Source organism: Homarus americanus, unplaced genomic scaffold (genome assembly GCF_018991925.1).
Source record: "Homarus americanus isolate GMGI-L3 unplaced genomic scaffold, GMGI_Hamer_2.0 scaffold58074, whole genome shotgun sequence".
Taxonomy (NCBI): Eukaryota; Metazoa; Arthropoda; class Malacostraca; order Decapoda; family Nephropidae; genus Homarus; species Homarus americanus.
Genome location: NW_024729094.1, coordinates 2,597,263 through 2,622,751, shown reverse-complemented (window position 1 = coordinate 2,622,751; position 25,489 = coordinate 2,597,263). Strand labels below are relative to the sequence as shown.

Sequence of the window (25,489 nt, the reverse complement as noted above, 5' to 3'; positions counted from 1 at the left end):
GGGACCTCATTCGTATCGGTGGGTGTTCATAAGTCGGGGACTTCCTGTATAAAACTATAAAATTAGAAAAATAAAATGCATATGTGGGAAGTAAATGAGTTATGAGGCGGTGGGTTACTGGGCTTGAAATGTGTGACGTGAAGTCACTGTATACCCTGTACTCACTTATCATGGTGGCCTCCACACATCTGTGAGTCAGCTCAGCTGCTTGATTGAGTGAACTGTGTCACGAGCTTGATGCGTGGGAGGTATGCGTGTGTAAGAACTTTTCTTTGTACATAAAATAATTTATACTGTACCAGTAAATTTGAGGAATAAAAAAATAATAATAAAAACAAAAAAATACTGTGTTGCTATTTAACAGGTGACGGTGAGAGAGCAGAGCAGTGAGTGAGGAAATGGCAGCTGTAGCTCTCTTCCCCCCACCCTCAGTGCTTGCTTCTACACACATAATGATTAATTCCCTTTATGTTTGTGACCTTATGATAATTACATATTTTAATTATTTTTTGGGAACTCTCTGTGCATATTTAAACTTAAATAGGCCTAACCAGCCAAGTCACGAGATGCACTATTGATAGGTACAGTACTGTATATATATATAACCATATACTGTACTTTGTGGGTGAATTAATGGATTTTCATTGGTAATTTTGACTACTGTATTTGCATTTTTGGCTTTGTGCGCCCTCTTCAGAACATGTAACCCCCGTGTAAGATGTGACACAACTGTACACTACTATTCTGGTAATCACACAAGATTTTGCATCGTTTATCATGATGTGAAGGCAGAAAATAGTTTAACAGATTTATTTAATCAAATTTATATTTCAACTCTAAACTAAAAGTCTTAAAATACAATTGTAATGTTCATTGATGTAAAAAAAAGTTTAGGTATGTAGAATCACATGTTAACAGGTACAGTAAAACCTTCATATACAGGTATTTATTTCTTTGATTATTACAATTTGCTTCCCCACACTCACTGTTTACTAATATTCTTTTCATACACTTTCATGTTTTAAGACAAATGAGGTGACAGGAATAAATAGACTGAGGAGGAGGTGTAAAGATAACATGAGTGAGAAGTGTGATGATGGACGACTGTTGAGCCTTGTGGATGGTGGTCAGCAGCAGGAAGAATGTAATCGTTTCATCATTACAAGTCTTTTATCAAGATTTTTTAATTGCTGGAAATCTCTTTGAGGGATTAGTAATTTTGAGGAACAGTACAAGTTACATCACAACCTTATCCCTTGAAGTAGAAAAGTTATTTTGAAACTAGATTTGGTTTCTTCAGTTAAAGTATCTCCTCAGGAACTAAGGGTAAGGATGATGACGTGGACCACCCAGACAGTCCCAGCCATGGAGGAGAGAGCGAGTTTGTCTCAGACTCTTTCCAGCCATCATCAAAAGACCTGGAGGAAGTGAAGCGAGGGATCTCTAACCTCACCAAACCCTCAGGTAAGAGAGAAATAGTAAACCTTAAGTAGATGGGTATGAGCCAGGAAAATGTGTTACCTGTAGTTCATAAACAGAAATAGGGGAATTCCATAGTTCATGCCAAGTAATTTAATAATTATTCTTCATATTGTTGGATAACAAGAAATTAATATTTTTCTATATGCAGTACTGTATAGTATAATTGTTTATTTCTTTTGATAGAGCTTTACGTGAGTCTTGGAGACATAACTATTGCTACACACACAGATTGTTGTTTGAACAGTACAGTACAATATCTTGAGTATTTATTGGAGTATGAAATTAGTGTAATTTACAGTACAGTGACAGTTTTATAACTACAGTCATCCCTTGGTTATCATGCCTAATTGGAACCACGCCGAGTGATTGATAACGAAAAACGCGATAACGAAAGTACAGAACCCAAGACCCAAACCCAACTTTCCCATTTTACGACCATTTAGACCCACTAAATATATATATATAATGTTATGTTAAATATCAGAAACACACATAGGCATGGCTAGGTTTATTACAAAGTGATGAAAAGGGTATGCTCAATACTGTAGTCCACAAAACATGTAGCTATGCTTTTTTTTTATTTGGTCCCCCATCACAGGAGTCCATTTTCTCTCACTTCAGGAGTCCTGAGTCCTCCGTTTTCTCTCAATCTTAGAGTGCACCCGAGACTTCGTTATTCCTTAGTAATGACACAGAATTTGATATTGCAACTGGGGTTGCAATTGTTGAGGCAACTTAGGTATGTCTGATTACAGTTGGAATATTCAAGACCCATTGTGAGTGATGTTTAAAGCTTCAACTGTCTTTATGGTTGGTAAAACTTGTCAAGTCTGTCAGTCTGAGTAGCATGTATGAGTGCGTGTCTTTGCACAGCTTTCATTCTGACCACTAAAGATATAATGTTATGGTAATTATCAGAAACACACATAGGCATGACTAGGTGTATTACAAAGTGATGAAAAGGGTATGCTCAATACTGTACAGGTAGTCCACAAAACATGTAGCTATGCTTTCTTTATTTGAGTGCCCCGTCATAGGAGTCCATTTTCTATTACTTCAGGAGTCCTGAGTCCTCCGTTTTCTCTCAATCTTAGAGAGCACCAGAGACTTCGTTATTCCTTAGTAATGACACAGAATTTGAAATTGCAACCCCAATTGCAACTGGGGTTGTAATTATTGAGACAACTAGATGAGTCTGATTACAGCAAATGTGTTATTGTCAATTTGTAGGTGAAAGATTTTATCCTCAATAAATGGAGGCAAATGCGTGATAACCAAATTCTCCGAAATGCTATAAGCAGGTGTGCAGATTTTGATGGAGGCGTGATAATGAAAACCGCGATAACCAAGTGCGCTATAACCAAGGGATGACTGTATAGTGAAGAAAAGGCTAAGAAAAAATACAGTGATATCCCCATTAGCCGGAACAATTGGTGCAGATCACTTCCAGGGATGAGAGATTTCCGGCTAACCAGACGACTTTCTCAAACCCGGAAAAATTCCATATCCCTGGCACCTTTTCGGTGACTGGGAAAAGTTCAGTGTCTAAACTAGACCTCTTGCTCAGACGCACACTACGCCACTTCCCCAGAACGTTTCTGGGCTCTGGAGATGTTATCCTTGAGTCTAAACTACCAGAGTCCATAAATGCAGTTCTAATTAAGTTAGAAATTCCATTTCTTTACTATAATAATCCAGAATAATTTATCTAAAACTTTGTCTTAATACCCGTAAATATATTTTAAGATTAAAAATCTATATGATATGGGCATGAATGAAGCTGTGTCTTACAGCAGACTGTTATTTTCCACTCCCATGGAGCTGTGGGGATTTAGTTGTTCTCGTGTAACTGACCTGATTGAACGTAAGGTCACCCTTTCTTGGGTGGAGGATTAGTGGGTCTCATGACCTGAAGATGTCTTGAATAAACACGAAACCTAAAGTATTTTTAGAGAGATTGTGGTAAGTACAGATATAAGTATAAATGAGCAAAGTTGTATTCCTTCAACATTACATTACATAACATTTTAAAATATTGAGTGAGAAAGCAAAAAGGTGTGGGTGATTAGAGAAATGGAGTGGAAATGAGTGTTGCCAAGCACTCTTTAACAGCTGATATTTTACTCGCTACCATGCAGTCACACACACACAGATTTGTCACACAGTAAGACCCTCACTCCTTATGTTTGCTGTCTTAATTCCCTTGTTAGGGGTGTGTGAGTAGTGTTGGAGTGCATGTGGGTGGGTGGTGTGTGTGTGTGTGGGGAGGGTGATGTTGGGGTGTGTGTGTGTGTGGGAGGGGTGATGTTGGGGTGTGTGTGTGTGTGGGGAGGGTGATGTTGGGGTGTGTGTGTGTGTGTGGGAGGTGATGTTGGGGTGTGTGTGTGTGTGGGAGGGTGATGTTGGGGGTGTGTGTGTGTGTGGGGGAGGGTGATGTTGGGGTGTGTGTGTGTGTGTGTGTGGGGAGGGGTGATGTTGGGGTGTGTGTGTGTGTGGGGGAGGGGTGATGTTGGGGTGTGTGTGTGTGTGTGGGGAGGGGTGATGTTGGGGTGTGTGTGGGGAGGGGTGATGTTGGGTGTGTGTGTGTGTGTGTGGGGAGGGGTGATGTTGGGGTGTGTGTGTGTGTGTGGGGAGGGGTGATGTTGGGGGTGTGTGTGTGTGTGTGGGGAGGGTGATGTTGGGGTGTGTGTGTGTGTGTGTGGAGAGGGGTGATGTTGGGGTGTGTGTGGGGAAGGTGTGATGTTGGGGTGTGTGTGTGGGGAGGGGTGTGATGTTGGGGTGTGTGTATGGGGAGGGTGTGATGTTGGGGTGTGTGTGTGTGTGTGGGGAGGGAGTGATGTTGGGGGTGTGTGTGTGTGTGTGGGGAGGGGTGATGTTGGGGTGTGTGTGTGTGTGGGGAGGGGTGATGTTGGGGTGTGTGTGGGGAGGGTGTGATGTTGGGGTGTGTGTGTGTGTGGGAGGGGGTGTTGGGGGTGTGTGTGTGTGGGGAGGGGTGATGGGTGTGTGTGTGTGTGTGTGGGGAGGTGATGTTGGGGTGTGTGTGTGTGTGTGTGGGAGGGGTGATGTTGGGGTGTGTGTGGGGGGAGGTGTGATGTTGGGGGTGTGTATGTGGGGAGGTGTGATGTTGGGGTGTGTGTGTGGGGAGGTGTGATGTTGGGTGTGTGTGGGGAGGTGTGATGTTGGGGTGTGTATGTGGGGAGGTGTGATGTTGGGGTGTGTGTGTGTGGGGAGGTGTGATGTTGGGGTGTGTGTGTGGGGGTGTGATGTTGGGGGTGTGAAGTTGGGGAGGTGTGGTGTGTATGTGGTTGTTGGAGGGGTGTGTGTGTGTGGATGGTGTTGGTGGGTGATGTAGGGGTGTGTGGATGGTGTTGAGGGTGGGTGTGTGGATGGTGTTGAGGGGTGGGGTGTGTGTGTGGGTGGTTGTTGGAGGTGTGTGTGTGGGTGGTTGTTGGAGGGTGTGTGTGTGGGTGGTTGTTGGAGGGTGTGTGTGTGGTTGTTGGAGGGGTGTGTGTGTGTGTGTGGGTGGTTGTTGGAGGGTGTGTGTGTGTGTGGGTGGTTGTTGGAGGGTGTGTGTGTGTGGGTGGTTGTTGGAGGGTGTGTGTGTGTGGGTGGTTGTTGGAGGGTGTGTGTGTGTGGGTGGTTGTTGGAGGGTGTGTGTGTGTGTGGGTGGTTGTTGGAGGGTGTGTGTGTGTGTGGGTGGTTGTTGGAGGGTGTGTGTGTGTGGGTGGTTGTTGGAGGGTGTGTGTGGGTGGTTGTTGGAGGGTGTGTGTGTGTGTGGGTGGTTGTTGGAGGGTGTGTGTGTGTGGGTGGTTGTTGGAGGGTGTGTGTGTGTGTGGGTGGTTGTTGGAGGGTGTGTGTGTGTGTGTGTGTGTGTGTGTGTGTGTGTGTGTGTGTGTGTGTAATATGTAATATATGTATATGGTATTAACGGTTTATTGAAAGAGGCCAGCAGAGGCTGAAAATATACAGTTACATATTTGGGGAATGGGTTACAATTACAAATAATACAAGTAACATAAGTGAACAAATAAGACATATATAACAGATGGGGATCAGCTCAAACAGCTCAAACTGTGTGTGTGTGTGTGTGTGTGTGTGTGTGTGTGTGTGTGTGTGTGTGTGTGTGTGTGTGTGTGTGTGTGTGTGTGTGTGTGTGTGTGTGTGTGTGTGTGTGTGTGTGTGTGTGTGTGTGTGTGTGTGTGTGTGTGTGTGTGTGTGTGTGTGTGTGTGTGTGTGTGTGTGTGTGTGTGTGTGTGTGTGTGTGTGTGTGTGTGTGTGTGTGTGTGTGTGTGTGTGTGTGTGTGTGTGTGTGTGTGTGTGTGTGTGTGTGTGTGTGTGTGTGTGTGTGTGTGTGTGTGTGTGTGTGTGTGTGTGTGTGTGTGTGTGTGTGTGTGTGTGTGTGTGTGTGTGTGTGTGTGTGTGTGTGGTGTGTGTGTGTGTGTGCTTAGACTTGATGGATCACTCAAACAGTCAAACTGTGTGTGTGTGTGTGTGTGTGTGTGTGTGTGTGTGTGTGTGTGTGTGTGTGTGTGTGTGTGTGTGTGTGTGTGTGTGTGTGTGTGTGTGTGTGTGTGTGTGTGTGTGTGTGTGTGTGTGTGTGTGTGTGTGTGTGTGTGTGTGTGTGTGTGTGTGTGTGTGTGTGTGTGTGTGTGTGTGTGTGTGTGTGTGTGTGTGTGTGTGTGTGTGTGTGTGTGTGTGTGTGTGTGTGTGTGTGTGTGTGTGTGTGTGTGTGTGTGTGTGTGTGTGTGTGTGTGTGTGTGTGTGTGTGTGTGTGTGTGTGTGTGTGTGTGTGTGTGTGTGTGTGTGTGTGTGTGTGTGTGTGTGTGTGTGTGTGTGTGTGTGTGTGTGTGTGTGTGTGTGTGTGTGTGTGTGTGTGTGTGTGTGTGTGTGTGTGTGTGTGTGTGTGTGTGTGTGTGTGTGTGTGTGTGTGTGTGTGTGTGTGTGTGTGTGTGTGTGTGTGTGTGTGTGTGTGTGTGTGTGTGTGTGTGTGTGTGTGTGTGTGTGTGTGTGTGTGTGTGTGTGTGTGTGTGTGTGTGTGTGTGTGTGTGTGTGTGTGTGTGTGTGTGTGTGTGTGTGTGTGTGTGTGTGTGTGTGTGTGTGTGTGTGTGTGTGTGTGTGTGTGTGTGTGTGTGTGTGTGTGTGTGTGTGTGTGTGTGTGTGTGTGTGTGTGTGTGTGTGTGTGTGTGTGTGTGTGTGTGTGTGTGTGTGTGTGTGTGTGTGTGTGTGTGTGTGTGTGTGTGTGTGTGTGGTGTGTGTGTGTGTGTGTGTGTGTGTGTGTGTGTGTGTGTGTGTGTGTGTGTGTGTGTGTGTGTGTGTGTGTGTGTGTGTGTGTGTGTGTGTGTGTGTGTGTGTGTGTGTGTGTGTGTGTGTGTGTGTGTGTGTGTGTGTGTGTGTGTGTGTGTGTGTGTGTGTGTGTGTGTGTGTGTGTGTGTGTGTGTGTGTGTGAGATTTTTTTGGGGGTGGTAGTATGGCCACTTCCCCCTTCCTCACTCAACCATGGCTAATTGTCATTGGGAGATGAATTTGATACCATAAGGATCCTTAATAAATTCCCTCCGAGACGTTTCCAATACAACATCCTTAAACGAAATATTTTGATGATAAAATGGTGGAAATTTTATTCTTTTATAAAAAAATCAGTTCTAATTTCATTAGACACCATATTTTTATCAAAATAATCCTGTATACTTTATCTAAAAAATTGTTTAAATAAACATATTTTAAAAACAAAAGCTCTATATGATACAGGTGTGAATATAGCTGTGTTACTTTTATCCTCTTCACCACTGATCGGCTCGTTAGCCGCTTGGCCGATTGGTCACGTCTCTGATACGCACTGTTGGCAAGTGTTCTTGTGTACTGTATATATTGTACTCCAGCAGGTCCTGTCATCTTTAGCCTAGAATAGGCAGACACTTCACTCATTTGACTGTAATACATAATTACTCACGTCTTAACACTTGTGATGAAGGTTTGGTGGGAGATTATTGGGTTACGTTACTGATGCAATGTCAGGTCACCAGTGGCGTAGCTGGAGTGTGTGCCGCCCGGGGCGGCCCTTGAGTTTGCCGCCCCCCACCCCCGTGCCCCCACAAAAAATACATATTGCACAGTGACTCACTCTTATATATATATATATATATATATATATATATTAAATAGTTTGTGTACCATTATAATATTACTGTACTTTCACATACTCAAATATAGTATGCTTTAAATACACCCCAAACATACTTAAACTTTATAAGTAACAGTTAAACAAAAAGCAAAAACGACATATAGGATAGGGAAAAAAGTAAAAAAGTGTAAAAATTAGGACCATCTTTATTTCTGAAATGAAAACTACAACTTTCTACTAAGTAACTTTTTTTGTTTTTTTGTTGGCAAATTCTTCAATGACATTGTCAAAAACTATTTCATCTGTCAATTGTCGCTCTATAGACAGTATGGCAAGATTTCTCAACCGCAAGGTGCTCATAGTAGATCTTAAGTAATTCTTGATCAGTTTTAGTTTCGAAAAACTCCTCTCACAGGTAGCAACACTAACAGCAATTGTGAGGAAAATCCTCAGCATTATTACTATATTTGGAACCGAGTTCCCAAGGTTATACTTTTGAATAAACTGCAAAAGTTCAAGGGGGCCTTCTTTCCACGTCTGTATTCTGTCTTTAATAGTTATAGCAGCAACAGCAACAAAATGCTGAAGTCTTTTTCTCTCAACGAGGAACTCCTCTTTATCAATGTCGTCGTGATCGTGATCTATTTGACACTCATATTTATCATCCAAAAGATTCAATGGGGTAAGGAAGGCATATTTCTCAGCAAGTTCATGAAGCTGTTGAAATCTCAAAGTTATTTCTTGGATCACTCTGTCCAGCGAAGAAAACATTTTTCTCCTCAATTCAATGTCGTATGGCAATTCAGCATCTCGTGATCCTTCACCAAACATTTGTTTCTTCTTTTTGGGTCGACGCTGACGCTCCATGACTATCCCCAGATCATTGCAAATTTCTTTGGCATAGTTAACTCCATTACTCACTAGCTTGTCCCTGTTTTCAACTAGAAATGTTTCTAATGCCCTGAGTTTTATATCACATTGTTGTATGTTCAAGCCCTTGGTTTGGAGGTAAGTCTGTGTGTCGTTAATTTCTAGAAGGACGGGTCCCCACAGGCCAAGAAAGCACAAAAAGGAAAATGATTGCAACGCACCAAGTAGAACACCAGCATCTGCCCTGGTAGCTGTATTTTCTTCTTCACCAGTTAACTTTTCTAGGGCACTTAAGATTTTTGAGAAATGTTTCTTTACAACACTTACAGCTTCTCCCCTCGCACTCCACCGAGTTTCTATTATGCGCTTGACACTTTCACCAGTGACTGAAGTTAGAACATCCCAGCGATGGGTTGATGAAGAAAAAAATACAAACAAACGTTCCACACATCCAAAAAAGGTAACAGAATTCACAGCAACAGAAGCTGCATGAACACCCGCCAAATTCAGCGAGTGATTTGTACAAGCGACAAATTCTGCTTTTTTATTAATTTCCTTGATACGTTTCTGAACACCAGTATGAACACCAGCCATCACCGCAGCATTATCATATGCTTGCCCTCTACAATTTTGAATATCAATTCCTTCTTTCTCTAATTTTTCCAAAATCATCATTGAAATATTCTCGGCGGTTTTACCTTTTGTTTCAATGAAATCGACAAATGATTCCACAACCTTCACTTTATCTCCATCGATCATAACATAGCGTAAAACTTGGCTCGTTTGATCCTTATGTGAAATATCAGGAGTGCTGTCGAATATCATGGAAAAGTACTTTGCTTCTTTTACTTGCTTGATAACTTTGCTTCTTACGTTTTCTCCCAAAATTTCTATAAACTCGTTCTGAATAGTAGGAGACATAGGAAGTAGCAAACAGCTTGATCTAAAATCACGGTATAATGACACTAGTATCAATGTAATACAATGGAAATGTAAAAAGTAGCAAATTAATCTAAAATTACAGACTCAGAGTACAGTGAAAATGGATGTCTGACATAAGCCCCCCCCCCCGACGAAAGCCAGCCAGACAAAAGCCCCCCAGACGAAAGCCACCCAGACAAAAGCCCCCTACTTTGATCGGGGTGGCTTTTGTCTGACAACCCTAACCCTAACCTAACCTAACCCAACCTAACCTAACTTAACCTAACCCAACCCTAACCTAACCAATAATTAACCACAGAGAAGAACAGTATATTTTACCCTCAACTATTTAATTATGTCCGTAACTTTTGAAAGCCCTTACTGTTGTCAGACAAAAGCCACCCCGATCAAAGTAGCGGGCTTTTGTCTGGGTGGCTTTCGTCTGGGGGGCTTTTGTCTGTACCCCAGTGAGGATAGTGTCTTAGTATAAAATCGCAATGCTGTGAAACAAAATCTTAATATTTAATATCAGTACCGCAGCAAAAGTCACATCAATATTTTTTAACCAATACTTTAATATTTCTTACCTTATAGTATTATGTCTTCCAACGAAGTAAATAACTGGATCGAAAACATAAGAGAACTTAAAAGTCGTCTAGCCTCCCCTCGTCTTGTCACGATGGAGACTTGTGCAGAACTGATGTGAATTGCTTGTAACTGGTGGATTGGTCGGCTGTACATAACTTATATGACCCGAGACTGCATGGTTTTGCAGCTACTGGAGACGTTAATCCTTCCATTTGTATCGGCGGCAAGTTAATCCTCGTCGTGTCTGACCTAACACCTGACCCACACCACATGAGCTCACTGGCGTACTTGTTTGAAGTTGTTTCCTTAATCCTCAACAGGTTACAGGTTGTGTGTGTGTGGCGGGGGGGGGGCGCATAGCAAGGGTGTAGCTCATGACGTGGCCGTGATGATGTGGGTCAGGTGTTAGGTCAGACACGACAAGGATTAACTTGCCGCCGATACAAAGGGATGGATTAACGTCTCCAGTAGCTGCAGATATGGGTGATGAGCAGACCCAAAAGTGCCGCCCCCCAAAAGTGCCGCCCGGGGCGGACCGCCCCCCCCCCTAGCTACGCTAGTGCAGGTCACCCATTGTTGGGTGGGGGATTAGTGGATTTTATGACCTGAAGATGTCTTGAATGACATTTTTTACCTATGAGGTGTATACATAGTACTATATTGTATTGTATATGAAGGGTACAGGTAATAATAAGTACAGATTATTACAGTAACATATCTTTACTAATTAATGAAAAACAAATAAACAATAGTGTTGTATCATAAATGAGTCAGTACAGTAGACAAACAGTGAGGCGACCCTTAGGGGAGGAGGGTGGCACGGTCACTTTCATCCCTAAATGGACCCTTCTCCCTAGTTCACAACAAATGTTATAATATTTACTGTATTAATGTTAAAGAGATGAATTTGATACCATAATGATCCTCTATGACACATTTCCAATATGATATCCTTAAATGACAAGCCGAATTAGAAGGTAAAAATAAGTATTTTACTGTCACTTGTGTTCTTATGTTCTTCAAAATCTTTATCAATGTCGTGTGCTCCCTCACTGCTGGCTGGGAGGTGGGGTGTCGACAGCCAGGAGGGGAGATTAACGCTTAATCAAGGATTATGAAAGGCAAGGGGTTTAGCTTTTCACTTATATAATGTCACTGACTTGACCTAGGAGAATATAACATGCATTGCTGGAATTATTGTAAGGTAGTGATTAATTTGAGTATAAACATCCCATATTTTGCACCAGACATAATAATTTAAGTAATTAACTTAGTGCATTTGAGTACAGGTTGTGATAGTTTATGGTTGCTCAGAAGTTGTGGTTGCAGTTTTGAAGCTTCGTGACATCACTAATGTATAATGCGTCTCCATAGGCCCAGGTTTATTCACTGATCAATTGTCTAAAGGCAAAGGTAGCCCAGTCCAGCTATCATATGTCAATTAATAAAAATTAAATGTAAATTGTTAAAAGACAATGGTAGTAGTGCTGTTAATGTGTGTGCTGTGTAAGTGTCTTGGCCTGTCACCTCACCACCGGTGGACGGAAAAAAGTCACAATTTTGGCTAGGAAAAAAGTCAGGAAAAAAGTCACAATTAAGGTAATAAAACTAAAAATATTTTAAAACAGCTATTAACTGACAATACATGACTTTTACATATTGACAACACAATTTATATATGATGCACGTAGGTTAGGTTAAGTTAGGTTAGGTTAGGTTTTTTTTCCGTGCCTTTTTTCCTGTGTCTTTTTTTCCTGGATTCCCACCACCTGACTCCTGAACAAACTCTTCATCAACTTCTTCATATCCTACAATGTGTTTGGCAAGCTCAAAACACACACACACACACACTTACACACACACACACACACACACACTTACACACACACACACTTACATACACACACACACACACACTTACATACACACACACACACACTTACATACACACACACACACACTTACATACACACACACACACACACACATACACACACACACACACACACACTTATACACACACACACACACACACACACACACACACTTACATACACACACACACACACACACACACACACACACACACACACACACACACACACACACACACACACCATACACACACACACACACACACACACACACACACACACACACACACACACACACACATGGGAATTAAGACAACAAGCATCCAGTGAGGGTCTTGTTGTGTGACTGCGTGGAGGCAAATTTAGATCAGCTGTTGAGGAGCTTATCGCTTGGCAACATTGGTGCATGTTACCACTCCTTTTCACTCCATCTCTCTATTTACCCACACCTTTTTGCTTTCTCACTCCATATTTTAAAATGTTATGTAATGTAATGTTGAAGGGATACAACTTTGTTCATATATACTTATACTGTATTTACCACAATCTCCCTGAAAATACTGAAGGTTTCGTGTTTATTCAAGACATCTTCACATCATGAGACCCACTAATCCCCCACCCAAGAAAGGGTGACCTGACATTCCATCAGAAGGTCAGTAATATGATAATATGAGACCACTTATCCCCTGCCCTCCCCCCCCACACACACAAAAAAACTTTCATTTTTATTCGAGACATTTTCAGAAAATTCTCTCGATTTTTAACCACGGAAAATTTGTTCGTAAAGTCGGAATTTTTTTTAAAAATTCTGGGTTTGGGAATAATTTTCCCAGCAAATTTCAATTCCGGCTATCGGAGATTTCCGGGTTTGAGGTATTCCGGCTAACGGAGATATTACTGTATTAAAAATGGATGGAAAGAAGAATTTTTGATCTGATGTTTGTCGTGGTATATAAACAAAGAGTTTGTGGTGTTAAGAGATGTGGAAAGTTTGTCTGGGAAGTTTAACTCTTAATAATATATGTGAGGTAAGTCAGTAGATATAAACATAAAGACATGTGGAGAGAACCTATATTGTAACACTTCAGAACACGTTGGAGTGAGTTTAGTCTTGTGAACACTGGAAGACATCCCACTGCTTAGAAGAGTATTTTACCCTAACTCATAACATAGTTTGTGTCTTCCTTCTTCCACCTTTGAGACTTTTAGAATTGTATTTTCCTCTCAATGCTCACAGCCAATTAGAAACTGCACAGTTCTCTCATGTGTTCTGTTACTTAATAGCTGTGACTCATAATTAATGTAATTTCTATAATATAGTGAAAAAGGGCATTGTGTTTCTTGAAAGTTTCTCTAAAAGTCAAGTCTTGTTTAAAACACACTTCTTCAACACAGTTCTTCCTTTGATCCATGGGAGGCTAGTCGGCAAGACCAAGTTGATAGGTCATTGTACTGCTGTGACATGCTCTAATCTAACAGCTACACACTTTGATACTCTGATCTAAACTAACCTACGGGTTAACACACCTTACACAGTATAGCATATTGCAAAGTAAAGCACTATACAGAAATTTCTCAAGGTATATTATAGTATACTATGTTGCATTAACAGCTTCCTCCATCATGGGGAACTTTGTATGGTATGTCCACAGTAGCAAATAATTGACATCCAGAAGAACTTATTGTTTAGTATCTTCACCCTACATACTTACAGATGTCTTTGTGTAGGGAATAAACACTATTAACACAAATTTGCTGATGTATAGCGTATGTATTCTTTTACCATGGTCATTTTCTCCTGGTACCAAGCACCTTCCATGTGTTTTTTCCACATCCTTTCACAAAACTGTTTATCTGAGCTTCTATGACTCTTCTCCTTCAGTTACATCTTTCAGCATGTCCAAGAAGCAACAAGCTCCTCCTTATCATCTCATGTTCTTCAAGTAACTCTAACATTCATCTCTATCATGACCAACTTACTTAGCTTACATGCAGTCTGCCATTGTCCACCTTACTGATGGGAGTCCACTGGCTTCTTTTGCAAAATTAAAATTACTCTATACCAGGATGAGTGTCACTGTATAAACACCATTCCAAAGGATATTTTTCTCCACCACTTACCTCAAGTGTAACTATATAGTCATTCAGGGCCACCCCTAACATATCCTCCACCTCAAGTGTAACTTTATAGTCATTCAGGGCCACCCCTAACATATCCTTCACCTCAAGTGTAACTATATAGTCATTCAGGGCCACCCCTAACATATCCTTCACGTCAAGTGTAACTATATAGTCATTCAGGGCCACCCCTAACATATCCTTCACCTCAAGTGTAACTATATAGTCATTCAGGGCCACCCCTAACATATCCTTCACCTCAAGTGTAACTATATAGTCATTCAGGGCCACCCCTAACATATCCTTCATGTCAAGTGTAACTATATAGTCATTCAGGGCCACCCCTAACATATCCTCTACCTCAAGTGTAACTATATAGTCATTCAGGGCCACCCCTAACATATCCTTCACCTCAAGTGTAACTATATAGTCATTCAGGGCCACCCCTAACATATCCTCCACCTCAAGTGTAACTATATAGTCATTCAGGGCCACCCCTAACATATCCTCCACCTCAAGTGTAACTATATAGTCATTCAGGGCCACCCCTAACATATCCTTCACCTCAAGTGTAACTATATAGTCATTCAGGGCAAGTGTAACTATAGTCATTCAGGCCACCCTAACATATCCTTCACCTCAAGTGTAACTATATAGTCATTCAGGGCCACCCCTAACATATCATATCTATATAGTTCACCTCAAGTGTAGCCTTCAGGTGGGCCACTGGCATATCCTCCACCTCAAGTGTAACTATATAGTCATTCAGGGCCACTAACATATCCTTCACCTCAAGTGTAACTATATAGTCATTCAGGTCATTCAGGGCCACCCCTAACATATCCTCCACCTCAAGTGTAACTATATAGTCATTCAGGGCCACCCCTAACATATCCTTCACCTCAAGTGTAACTATATAGTCATTCAGGGCCACCCCTAACATATCCTTCACGTCAAGTGTAACTATATAGTCATTCAGGGCCACCCCTAACATATCCTCCACCTCAAGTGTAACTATATAGTCATTCAGGGCCACCCCTAACATATCCTTCACCTCAAGTGTAACTATATAGTCATTCAGGGCCACCCCTAACATATCCTTCACCTCAAGTGTAACTATATAGTCATTCAGGGCCACCCCTAACATATCCTTCACCTCAAGTGTAACTATATAGTCATTCAGGGCCACCCTCATATCCTCCACCTCAAAGTCTATGTAATCATTCAGGGCCACCCCTAACATATCCTCCACCTCAAGTGTAACTATATAGTCATTGAGGGCCACCCCTGACATATCCTCCACCTCAAGTGTAACTATATAGTCATTCAGGGCCACCCCTAACATATCCTTCACCTCAAGTGCAACTATATAGTCATTCAGGGCCACCCCTAACATATCCTCCACCTCAAGAGTCTATGTAATCATTCAGGGCCACCCCTAACATATCCTCCACCTCAAGTGTAACCATATAGTCATTCAGGGCCACCCCTAACATATCCTTCACCTCAAGTGTAACTATATAGTCATTCAGGGCCACCCCTAACATATCCTCCACCTCAAGAGTCTATGTAATCATTCAGGGCCACCCCTAACATATCCTCCACCTCAAGAGTCTCTATGTAATCATTGAGGGCCACCCCTAACAATTGAAAAACATTGCCATTAATTTTGTGTTATGTAAGTCTTGGTATTATTCAGCTCAGTACAAAAGTTGGCTCCCCGTGGTGAAACTTGAGTCTCCAAACTGACTTACCCTGACTGTCATCTGGTGCGGGTGTGTTGTTTTATCTCATTTGGGATGGATACTGCTTCATTTTGGGAGGGAGCAAACGTTTAATCCTGACCATACCGAACAGTAAAGTTTTCATTATACAGTGGTCCCTCGGTTAATGAGCACAATCTGTTCCAGCAGGTTGCTCGTTAACCGAAAAACTCGTTAACCGAAACCATTGTTTCAATGGGTTTTGGGTAATTTGTTCCAGCTCACCGAAAATTGCCTAAATTCAACCAAAAGGGTAGAAAAGTAAACTTACTTTGAGGTGTGTATGTAGAAGGCTCCTGGATGATGATGATGATGATGATGATGATGGGAATTAGAATGGGGGTGGAGGAGAAGGGAGAAGAGAAGGCATTGGGGTGGAAGAGAAGTCTCCCCATGGTGCCATTTCACCCATAAAATTTTAGTTCTCTTGGTGTAATTCAAGATTATTTTCCTTAAATTAACACTGCACTGCATTATATATTGTTAATATGTAAATTAAATTTCAAAATGACCAATAATTTGCATGCAAACACAGAAAAAAGCGTTTAGTTGAAGAGAGTCTCAAGCAAGATGTTCCCTCCACTGAAAAGAGAGAGAGACTGGCGCCTGTTTGGTGTGTTGCCAGGCTGGATGGCGCGCATGAAACTAGTGTCTTTACCTTCAGTTAAGTTCAATAATTGTTAAAATGAGTAAAAAATTTAATATTAAACTTTTAAAATTATTGAATAGTATAAACTTCTTGATATATACTAAAATAGTAAGGAATTTAAGCCCTAAAACCGATTACTGTATTGGCGGACTAATACTACAGCTGGACCACCAAATGCAAGCGAAAACATGTTGAGGTCGGCTCGTAAAAGACTCGTTAATCGAGGGATTGCTTGTTAACCGAAGTTAAGAAACTTATGGAAGGTAAATCGTTAACCGAAATCTTGTTAACCGAGGCGCTCGTTAACCGAGGGATCACTGTACCTCCAATGTCAAAAATAGATGTGTCAGCTGTGGTGGGAAGCAGTAGGCATACGTACTCTCTTTCCAGTCAATTACTGTTTCTCAAATTTGTTGCAGGAGTTTATCATTTTCACAACAAAGTGTCAGTTTTAGAATTAAATTTTAATTTTATTCAATATAAAAGTAAATCATCAATTTATAAAGAATTGATTTTCATATAATAAATTAAAATATATAATTTTCCTGGCTCAGTCACCCTGTGTATGTTGAAATAATTACATAGATTAATTATTAGACCTTAAATTATTGATTAATTGTGAGGTAACTGTATTGGAAATAAAAATGATGTTGTAAGTACAATATAGTTTAGTGTTATGCAATGGAAATATATATGAGATTATTGATGGAAGCAGATATAATTGTTTGTAAATATTAGAAAACATTTTGTAAAGGTACACAGTACTGTAAACCCTTGCTCAGTGTGGGGGTTAGGTTCCTTGAAAACTAACTGCTTGTTGGGCAAAATCGCATTGGGCAAACTTAACTTCTTATGGGAAAAATAGGGTGGTGGGATGGTGGCCTCGTATGGACTCATATCACGTGAAATGAATACCTTTTAAACATTTACATAATGCACACTTATGATAATAATAAAATAACATACTATAAACAATTATACATATTAATGATAAGCATTATAAAATCATATTACTGTACTCAACGATTCATGGTTAGATGATTGTAGCGTAACCAGGATGACGATGATATTGTAGATGTTGTGAAGCCTTCTGATGACGGTGATTGATGAAGAAGACTTCAGTGATGATGATGATGAAAATGAAATTATTTTTATTTCTTAAGCCAAAGGATCATTATGATCATCATCTTCAGGCTCCAGATCAGCAGATGATGTTGATAGTTGGGGTTCATAGAGTTCTGGTTCGACTGATGATGTTGATGGTTGGGGTGACCGCGGCCTCAAGAAGTCTGCTGTTTTCTGTTGTTTGCTATTTTTATGCAAATCTTTCATAATTTCTCAGTACACTGTACAGTGGTCCCTCGGTTAACGAGCACAATTCGTTCCAGAAGGTCGTTCGTTAACCGAAAATTTCGTTAACCGAAACCATTGTTTCAATGGGATTTTGGGTAATTGGTTCCAGCTCACCGAAAATTACATACAAACTAAAAATAAATGCAGTAAAGTACACTTACTTTGAGGTGTGTATGTAGAAGGCTCCTGGTTGATGATGATGATGATGATGATGATGATGATGGGAATTAGAAGTGGGGGTGGAGGAGAAGGGAGAAGAGAAGGAAGTGGGGGTGAAAGAGAAATCACCCCATGTTTCATGCCGTCATTTCACCCATAAAATTTTAAGTTCACTGGGTGTAATTCAAGATTATTTTCTTTAAATCAACACTGCACTGCACAATATATCGTCAATATGTAAAATAAATTTCAGAATGGCCAATAATTGTACTGTAAAGATGTAAAAATAGTTTATGTTCAAGAGAGTCTCAAGCAAGATGTTACCTCCACTGAGCAGAGACACAAACTGACGCCATGCTGGGTGAGTCAAGTGGCTGTTTGGCGCACTAAAAACTAGTTTCTTGTACTTCAGTTATGTTAAATAATTGTTAAAATGACTAAAACTTTTAATATAAAACTTGGAAAATTATTGAATAGTACAACCTTCTTGATATTTACTCAAATGGGAACGAATTTAAGCCCTAGAACCGATTACTGTATTGGCAGACTAATATTCCAGCTGGTGAGCAAGCGAAAACATTTTGAGAGGAATTTGTAAGGAATTCGTAAACCGAATTTTTTTCGTTAACCGAATTGAATATTCTTATGGAAGGTAATTCGTTAACCGAAATTTCGTTAACCGAGGTGTTCATTAACCGAGGGATCACTGTACACAAACATCATCAGGGGCCCTTTTGAACTTCAAACTTCTCTCCATTATTGGATCTATGTCAAAACACTTCGCAACAAGTTTATTTGCTTTCAGGAGGAATTCAGACATAGCCTTATTTGTTAATTTAGGTTTTACTGGTTCCACTTCATCATCATCACTTTTACTGTCATCTGCGAGTCCAACTGTTCATTTCGCCTCCTCTTTCTGCATGTCATTTAAACCCTCACCTTCAATATCTTCTGCAAGTTTTACAATTTCTGCAATTTCCTTGCCAAGTGTCAGAGATCCCCTGAAATCATGAACAATTTCAGGCCAAAGTTGGTGCCAGCATACATTCATGGTGGAAGGCTTCACTTCATTCCAAGACATTTTTATAATGTCAAGGCAGTCTTTGATGTTAAATGCCTTCCAGAATTCCATCAATGTTTCATATGCACAGCATCTATTGTTTCAGTTGCTCGCCAATAGACATTCTTCGTGTAATATGACATAAATGTCTTGATGGCGCCTTGATCCATTGGTTGCAGATTTGAAGTGGTATTGGGGGACAAGAACATAAGTTCCACGTTGAGATGAGTGAACTGAAGTGTTTCTGTATCATGGCCTGGGACATTATCCAACAATAACAACACATTTGAGTAAAAATTCTTCTTCATGAGATATTCCTTGACCTCATGCACAAAATGATGCTCCAACCAATCATTAAAGAGCATCCTAGTCACCCAGGCCTTTATACAAGTATAGGATTTCCAAACAACAGACAAATGAAGCATATTTTTACGTCTTAATGCCCAGGGATTTCTGAATGGTACACAAGCACTGGTTTGCACTTAAAATCACCTGCTGCATTACCACAAAATAACAGTGTCAGCCTGTCTTTGAAAGCTTTAAACCCTGGAGCAACTTTTTGAGTCTTTGTAATGTATTCGGTTATCCATATGATTATAAAAGAGGCCAGTCTCATCAGCGTTAAACACTTGCTCCAGGGCACATTCTTAGTCCTTTATCAATTCCAGTAGCATGGACTTGAAGTGCTCTGCCTCTTTGTCTGCTGATCCAGCCTCTCCCTGAAGCTTCACATTATGTAAAGCAAAGCAGCGTTTAAAATTTTCAAACCACCCTTTGCTTTCTTGGAAATTAGTCACAGTCACAGCATCACTCCCTGCCCCCTCAGTTTTCACAACATGAGCATACAAGCTACGTGCTTTCTCATGTATTGCTACGCTATCGACAACAGATCCTTTCCCGTTCACTTGTCCACTGATCCAAACATTTAACAGCGAGACGCTCGGGGTCTGGCCGGTCACTAACCTCACCACACTTGACTGCACCACACGAGATAATTGTACGTGTTGAGTCATAGCAAGTTTGCTATTTGAGATAGAGAGATGGGGTTTGTTGCATTATCATTGTAAATAAATTATCTACAAATAAGTTTATTTGATTAATCACCAAGAAAATAATTATTTCTATATGTAAGCGCGAGTAGAACAAAAAATTTTTGTTTACACTTAATGAAAATGTTTATCCATCACTTTATACCTTTGTTATTTCATGTGATTGCAATATGGACTTTATTCCACTATAAAGCGTACATGTTGAGAAAAAATAGTGATAGAAGAAAAGTTGTGAAAAAATTAATATTTCATGAGGTAATAGTGGAGTAAATTGTGTGTTCTGGTGAGCACGTCCAAGCTGAGTACAGATTACAGTATTAATACTTTTTCTTTAAGCACAAAAGATAATTGTACATTTTGAGTCATAGTGAGCTTACTATTAAAGATAAAAAGGTCGGGTTTGTTGCATTAGCTTTGTAAATAAATTACAGTCGGCCCTTAACATATGCGGGGGTTAGGTAACAGAGGTACTGTACCCGTGAATGTTAAAAATCCGTTGTAAAGGCCTGGTGACTTAGGGATAAAAATCCCTTACCAGACCAATCAGGATCTTAATAAAGGAAAGTCAAGGACCATGGTTTTCTGAGGAATAACAAACAACCATTTGAGATTGACATCTCTTTACTATAAAAAATATAACAAAACTCTGACACCACTCAACAAACATCAAATAACAATTACGGGAGTCAAACAATTAAGGCAGTCAACAGTTAATGGAGTCAAACAATTAATGGAAGCAAACAATTAAAAGGGAGCAAACAATTAATGGGAGTCAGCAATTAATTGAATCAAACAATTAATGGGAGTCGACAACTGATAGAATCAAACAATGAAAGGGAGTCAGCAATTAAAGGAATCGACAACAAAAGAATCAAACAATGAACAGATATTTCCTACGGCAGTGGCCCTGGGGAAAGGTTCTGGAACACGGTGATGCACACTCAGGGTAGGGAAGCGTCCATTCAACTCCACACTCGAGTGACAGCGGCCGATTGTCTTGAAATGGCAGGAGAACTCCGGGGCACAGACGGAGGAGATGAACTGATGGTCGTGGCATGCAGTAGTGGTAGATGACCAGAGAATTGACAGTTGATAGGTGAAGGTCTGGGGACACAGCCCACGAGTCCAGGACCTATGATGAGATCACAGCCAGAATTTGACGAACAGCGGGGTAGCTAGATAGTGACTGTATGGTGGCTGGGGTGGGTGACACAGGTAGCCGCTACCGTTCTCACCTCTGTCCACCCCCCAAGTGTTGGTCGCACCAGCAAACGAGAGAGTTAGCAGTGTAACGAGCAGAAGATCGTTTCCACCCTACATCCGTGTACTTTTGCTGCCCCCCCCCCTAAAAAGTCCCTGCCCCCCATGTCCTTATTTACCGTATATACCTGTGTGTAGTTCGAGTTTTTAAGACCAAATTATTTGGCAAAAAATTGGGGGTCGACCTCTAAACGGGTAATAGTTTCGTTAGGTTGAAAAATATTTACCAGTAATTACCAGTAAACAATGGAAATGACGCACCAATGCACCACCAGCTGTGAGTGTCGGTACAGTTGCCAGGGCAGATCTCTTGCGTCTTCATAGCAAGCCCAAGGTAGCCAAATCCATGGTATGGTATGCACAGGACAATGTAAAACATAAAGTATTCATTTATTAAAGTTTATTTATAGATACTGGACATAAATTTTTGTTCATTACATTTGAAACATCAATCTTTGTTAATTAAATTTAAAACAAAAGAAAACTACGATACCGTATTTTCATTAAAATATTACATCACAAGTATATTTTACCTTAACTGTGACTGAATGAATATGGAAATGTAATATTTTGGCTGAAATGACGTACATATTACAGTGGAAAGTGGGATAAAATCATGACGAAAGCAATGACTTTCGCTTTCTTTCGTTGTTCAAAAGAATTTACCGTAATCGCTTTTTGAGTGGTTTTCAGTTAAAAAACTGTTGTACTGTACTGTATTACAATAATATTCTATCCTATCATTAGCCTCATAATCCCACAACTGAAAACCATTCGAAAAGCAATTACGGTAACATCTTTTGAACGAAAGAAAGCGAAAGTCATTGCTTTCGTCACAATTTTATCCCACTTTCCACTGTAATACGCACATCATTTCAGCAAAAATATTACATTTCCATATTCTCAGAAATAAATAGTAGTTTTGTTGAAACGTAATGTACAATATTTAATATAAAAATGCAAAGAGCTATAAAAACAATTAATACTGTACACCCGTAATGTTCTGGCTGGTATCTCCACTCGTTCCCGTCTCTGCTCCCGCCTCCAGCGTCACCACTCCTACCCACTCTATCCCTCCGCCTCCACATCGTCACTACTGCCAACAACAAACACAAATGTTTTGTGAATAACTGCACCTCCACTTCCTATGTACAGTACTGAACTGTACTGTGCTGTGCTGTGCATTTTTACAAACAATAAACATAGCAAGAAAAGCTATAAAAAAAAGAGATAAAAATTTCACTTTACTGTACCGTACCTATCCTCGGCGACAGGACGGGGGTCATCGGGGTCATCGTCACTCAATTCCATAACGGGTGGTGAAGTGGGGGCGACGGTGGATTCAGCTGCTTCCTCACTGCTGCCAGTGATTGATGGTGTTAAATCTCTCCTTCGGCGATCAAAGAACATGGTGATGGGGAGTTGTCGTCTCTTTCTTTTCACTTCTTCCATGATGTTTTTGAATGGAGCAAAAAACGTCATCCATCCCTCGCATGAATTTCAGGGCACGCACCATGGAGGGGTCCATACTATAGGCTTGTTTTTCAGTGCCTCAATATTCCTGGTCATCTCCCCCAACTTCTCCAACGTTATTTCTTGTTGCTCTTCCTCTTCCTCATCCTCTTTCTCTTCCTCTTCCTTGACTGAGTCTACTAACTCCTGTAGATCCTCCTCTGTCAGCTCAGTGTCGTGCTCTTCAATTAGCTCCCTAATCTCGTCCTCTGCCATGTCCTGGAAGCCTTCAGCAGCCACTTTCCTTGACAGTGCCAGGGTCTTTCTCACCGCCTCTGCGATGGCTTCGTCATGAGAAAATCCAGTGAAATCTTTCACACATTCAGGCCACAGTGATTTCCAGCAGGCATTCACTGTCTCAGGCTTTATCTCCTTGAACGATTCAGCCACCACAGATACGTAGTTGGCAATGTTGAAGCTCTTCCAGTACTGAATCACATCCAGGTTTTGGTCATGGTCTAAGGCTGAGTGCAGTCTGGCCATCACACGTTTACTGTAGTTAGCCTTGAACGTCTTGATAACTCCCTGGTCCATTGGCTGAATAAGTGCAGTGGTGTTGGGTGGAAGGAACAACACCTGTACCTTTTCATGCAACACCTCCACTGACTGTGGATGACCGGGAGCATTGTCGAGGATTAGCAGAATCTTGAACTCAAATCCTTTCTGGTGCAGGTAACGTTCAACCTCTGGCAGGAAACAATGGTGGAACCAGTTGAGAAACAGTTCGCTCGTTGTCCAGGCACACGGTTTCTTAGACTTGTATATGAAGCCTGGGCGAATGAGGTGACCCGCAGCATTGCCACAAAATAGCACGGTGCACCTGTCCTTGGCTGCCTTGAATCCTGGTGCACGGAGTTCTTCTTGGGCGATGAAAGTGCGCTGTGGCACCTTTTTCCAGAACAAACCTGTTGGAAAAGAAGATAGTACACCCTGTACTATTATACATATACGGTATCAAAATCAGTATAAAAATATTACAGCACACTGTATGGTAAATAACTACGGAATAAAAATATAAAAGCTACTGTGTAAAAATCAGACGCATTTATCCCGTTTTCTCTTGCAACGCAATACAGTACGTACAGTACAACAGGTATTTGAGCATTTTTAATGTTAAATGTACAGTCGTAATTTATTGTCTTACCTGTTTCATCCAGGTATGCATGCATGCATACATACATACATACATACATACATACATACATACATACATACATACATACATACATACATACATACATACATACATGCATACATACATACATACATACATACATACTTATTTATTTATTTATTTACAGTCAACCCGCACTTTACGCGGTTAATTCAACCCACAGGGTACCGCGGAAAGTGAGAAACGCGTAAAGTGAACAACATAACATATGGGATTAATTGAAATAGAGACCGGGCCGACCCCCAAACTCCACTTTTTGACGACACGCAACTATGTTGTAGTAAAAATTTTATCTTAACTTTATGATGGTATGCACACACAATTAATATAGAAGAGGTTAGGTTAGGAAAAATAAAGGTTAAGTTAGGAAAAATAAAGGTTAAGTTAGGAAAACTAAAAGTTAGCTTTAACACTTACGTTAGTAGAAGAGATGGGTCGGCATACTGGGATGGAGGCTGGTTCCGAGGCAGAGGGCAGGCTACTGGCCCTCAGGTGAGTCACCATCACTGTCATCCACACTTGTCAGGGCCTCCCTGACAAATTCCTCATAGTCATCATCACTGCCTCTACCTCTGTCACTATCACTGGCTTGGGCTGGCTGTGGTGGGTTGCGTGCGAAGAACTCTGTTATGCTTTGCTGACGGCTGGTGTTTATGTTGTCGTGATAAACCTTGAAGTAGGGCTCCATAGTCTGCAACAGCTGGGTAGTTAAGATTTCATACCTGTTTGCGTCAGGGTCGTCGGAAAGGAGGAGCTTGACTTTCTCGACACACTCGATGGCACCCCTAACATTACTATGGGATAAGCGGCGTTCTTCTTGGGATGACGCACCACCTGCCTCTTCACTGACGTCATCATCATCTACCATCTCGTCGGTAGTCACATCAGGATCCCTTATCACCTCCAGGATATCGTCGTTGGTGGTCTCGGAGAAGCCTGCAGCTGTAACACTCTGCGCAGCTTCTCTGGCAAGGTCCACTGCTACTGCAACAGTCTGAACCTCACCAGTCACAGATTGACTCTGCCTAACGGCCGGAATGCCTTGCAACACATGTCTCCATGCGTGACGAACAGTTGCTAGAGACAGCTGATCCCATGCCTCCACCAAGAAGTCCACAGCTTTCTTGATGTTGAATATTCTCCAGAATTGTTTTAAAAGTACTTGTTGCTCTGCCAACTGTTGATCCTCGTCGTCTTCGCTCTTGGTATCGGTGGTGGTGTCACTCAGGTTACGCAACTCTTCCCTGGTGTTGGTGTAGTCGTTCAGGAGCTTGAATTTTTTCGTAGAGAATGCAGCTTTTACATTACAGATTAACTCTTGGTCCATGGGCTGTAATATAGACGTAGTGTTGGGAGGAAGGAAGACCACTTTTACGTTGGGTTGATGATCTAACAGTAGGGGCGAGTGTCCTGGTGCGTTGTCCAGCAGCAACAAAATCTTGAATGGCACATTCTGTTGCTCACAGAATTTCTTCACATCGGGAACGAAACAGTCATCAAACCAGGAGAGGGACAGTGTAGAGAACATCCACGCCT

General features: G+C 41.3%; 1 protein-coding gene across 5 annotated transcripts in view; it reads left to right on the top strand.

The window, feature by feature from the left end:
- LOC121866311 (synapse-associated protein 1-like) overlaps positions 1 to 25,489 on the top strand; it is an 89,480-nt gene that overhangs the window by 31,492 nt on the left and 32,499 nt on the right. For 4 of the 5 annotated variants that reach the window (XM_042365930.1, XM_042365928.1, XM_042365932.1 and 1 more), the window contains exon 4: positions 1,318 to 1,464. In XM_042365930.1, the coding sequence (XP_042221864.1) occupies positions 1,318 to 1,464 (147 nt within the window). The remainder of the gene's footprint in view (positions 1 to 1,317; positions 1,465 to 25,489) is intronic. The other variant, XM_042365931.1, reaches the window with a different exon arrangement.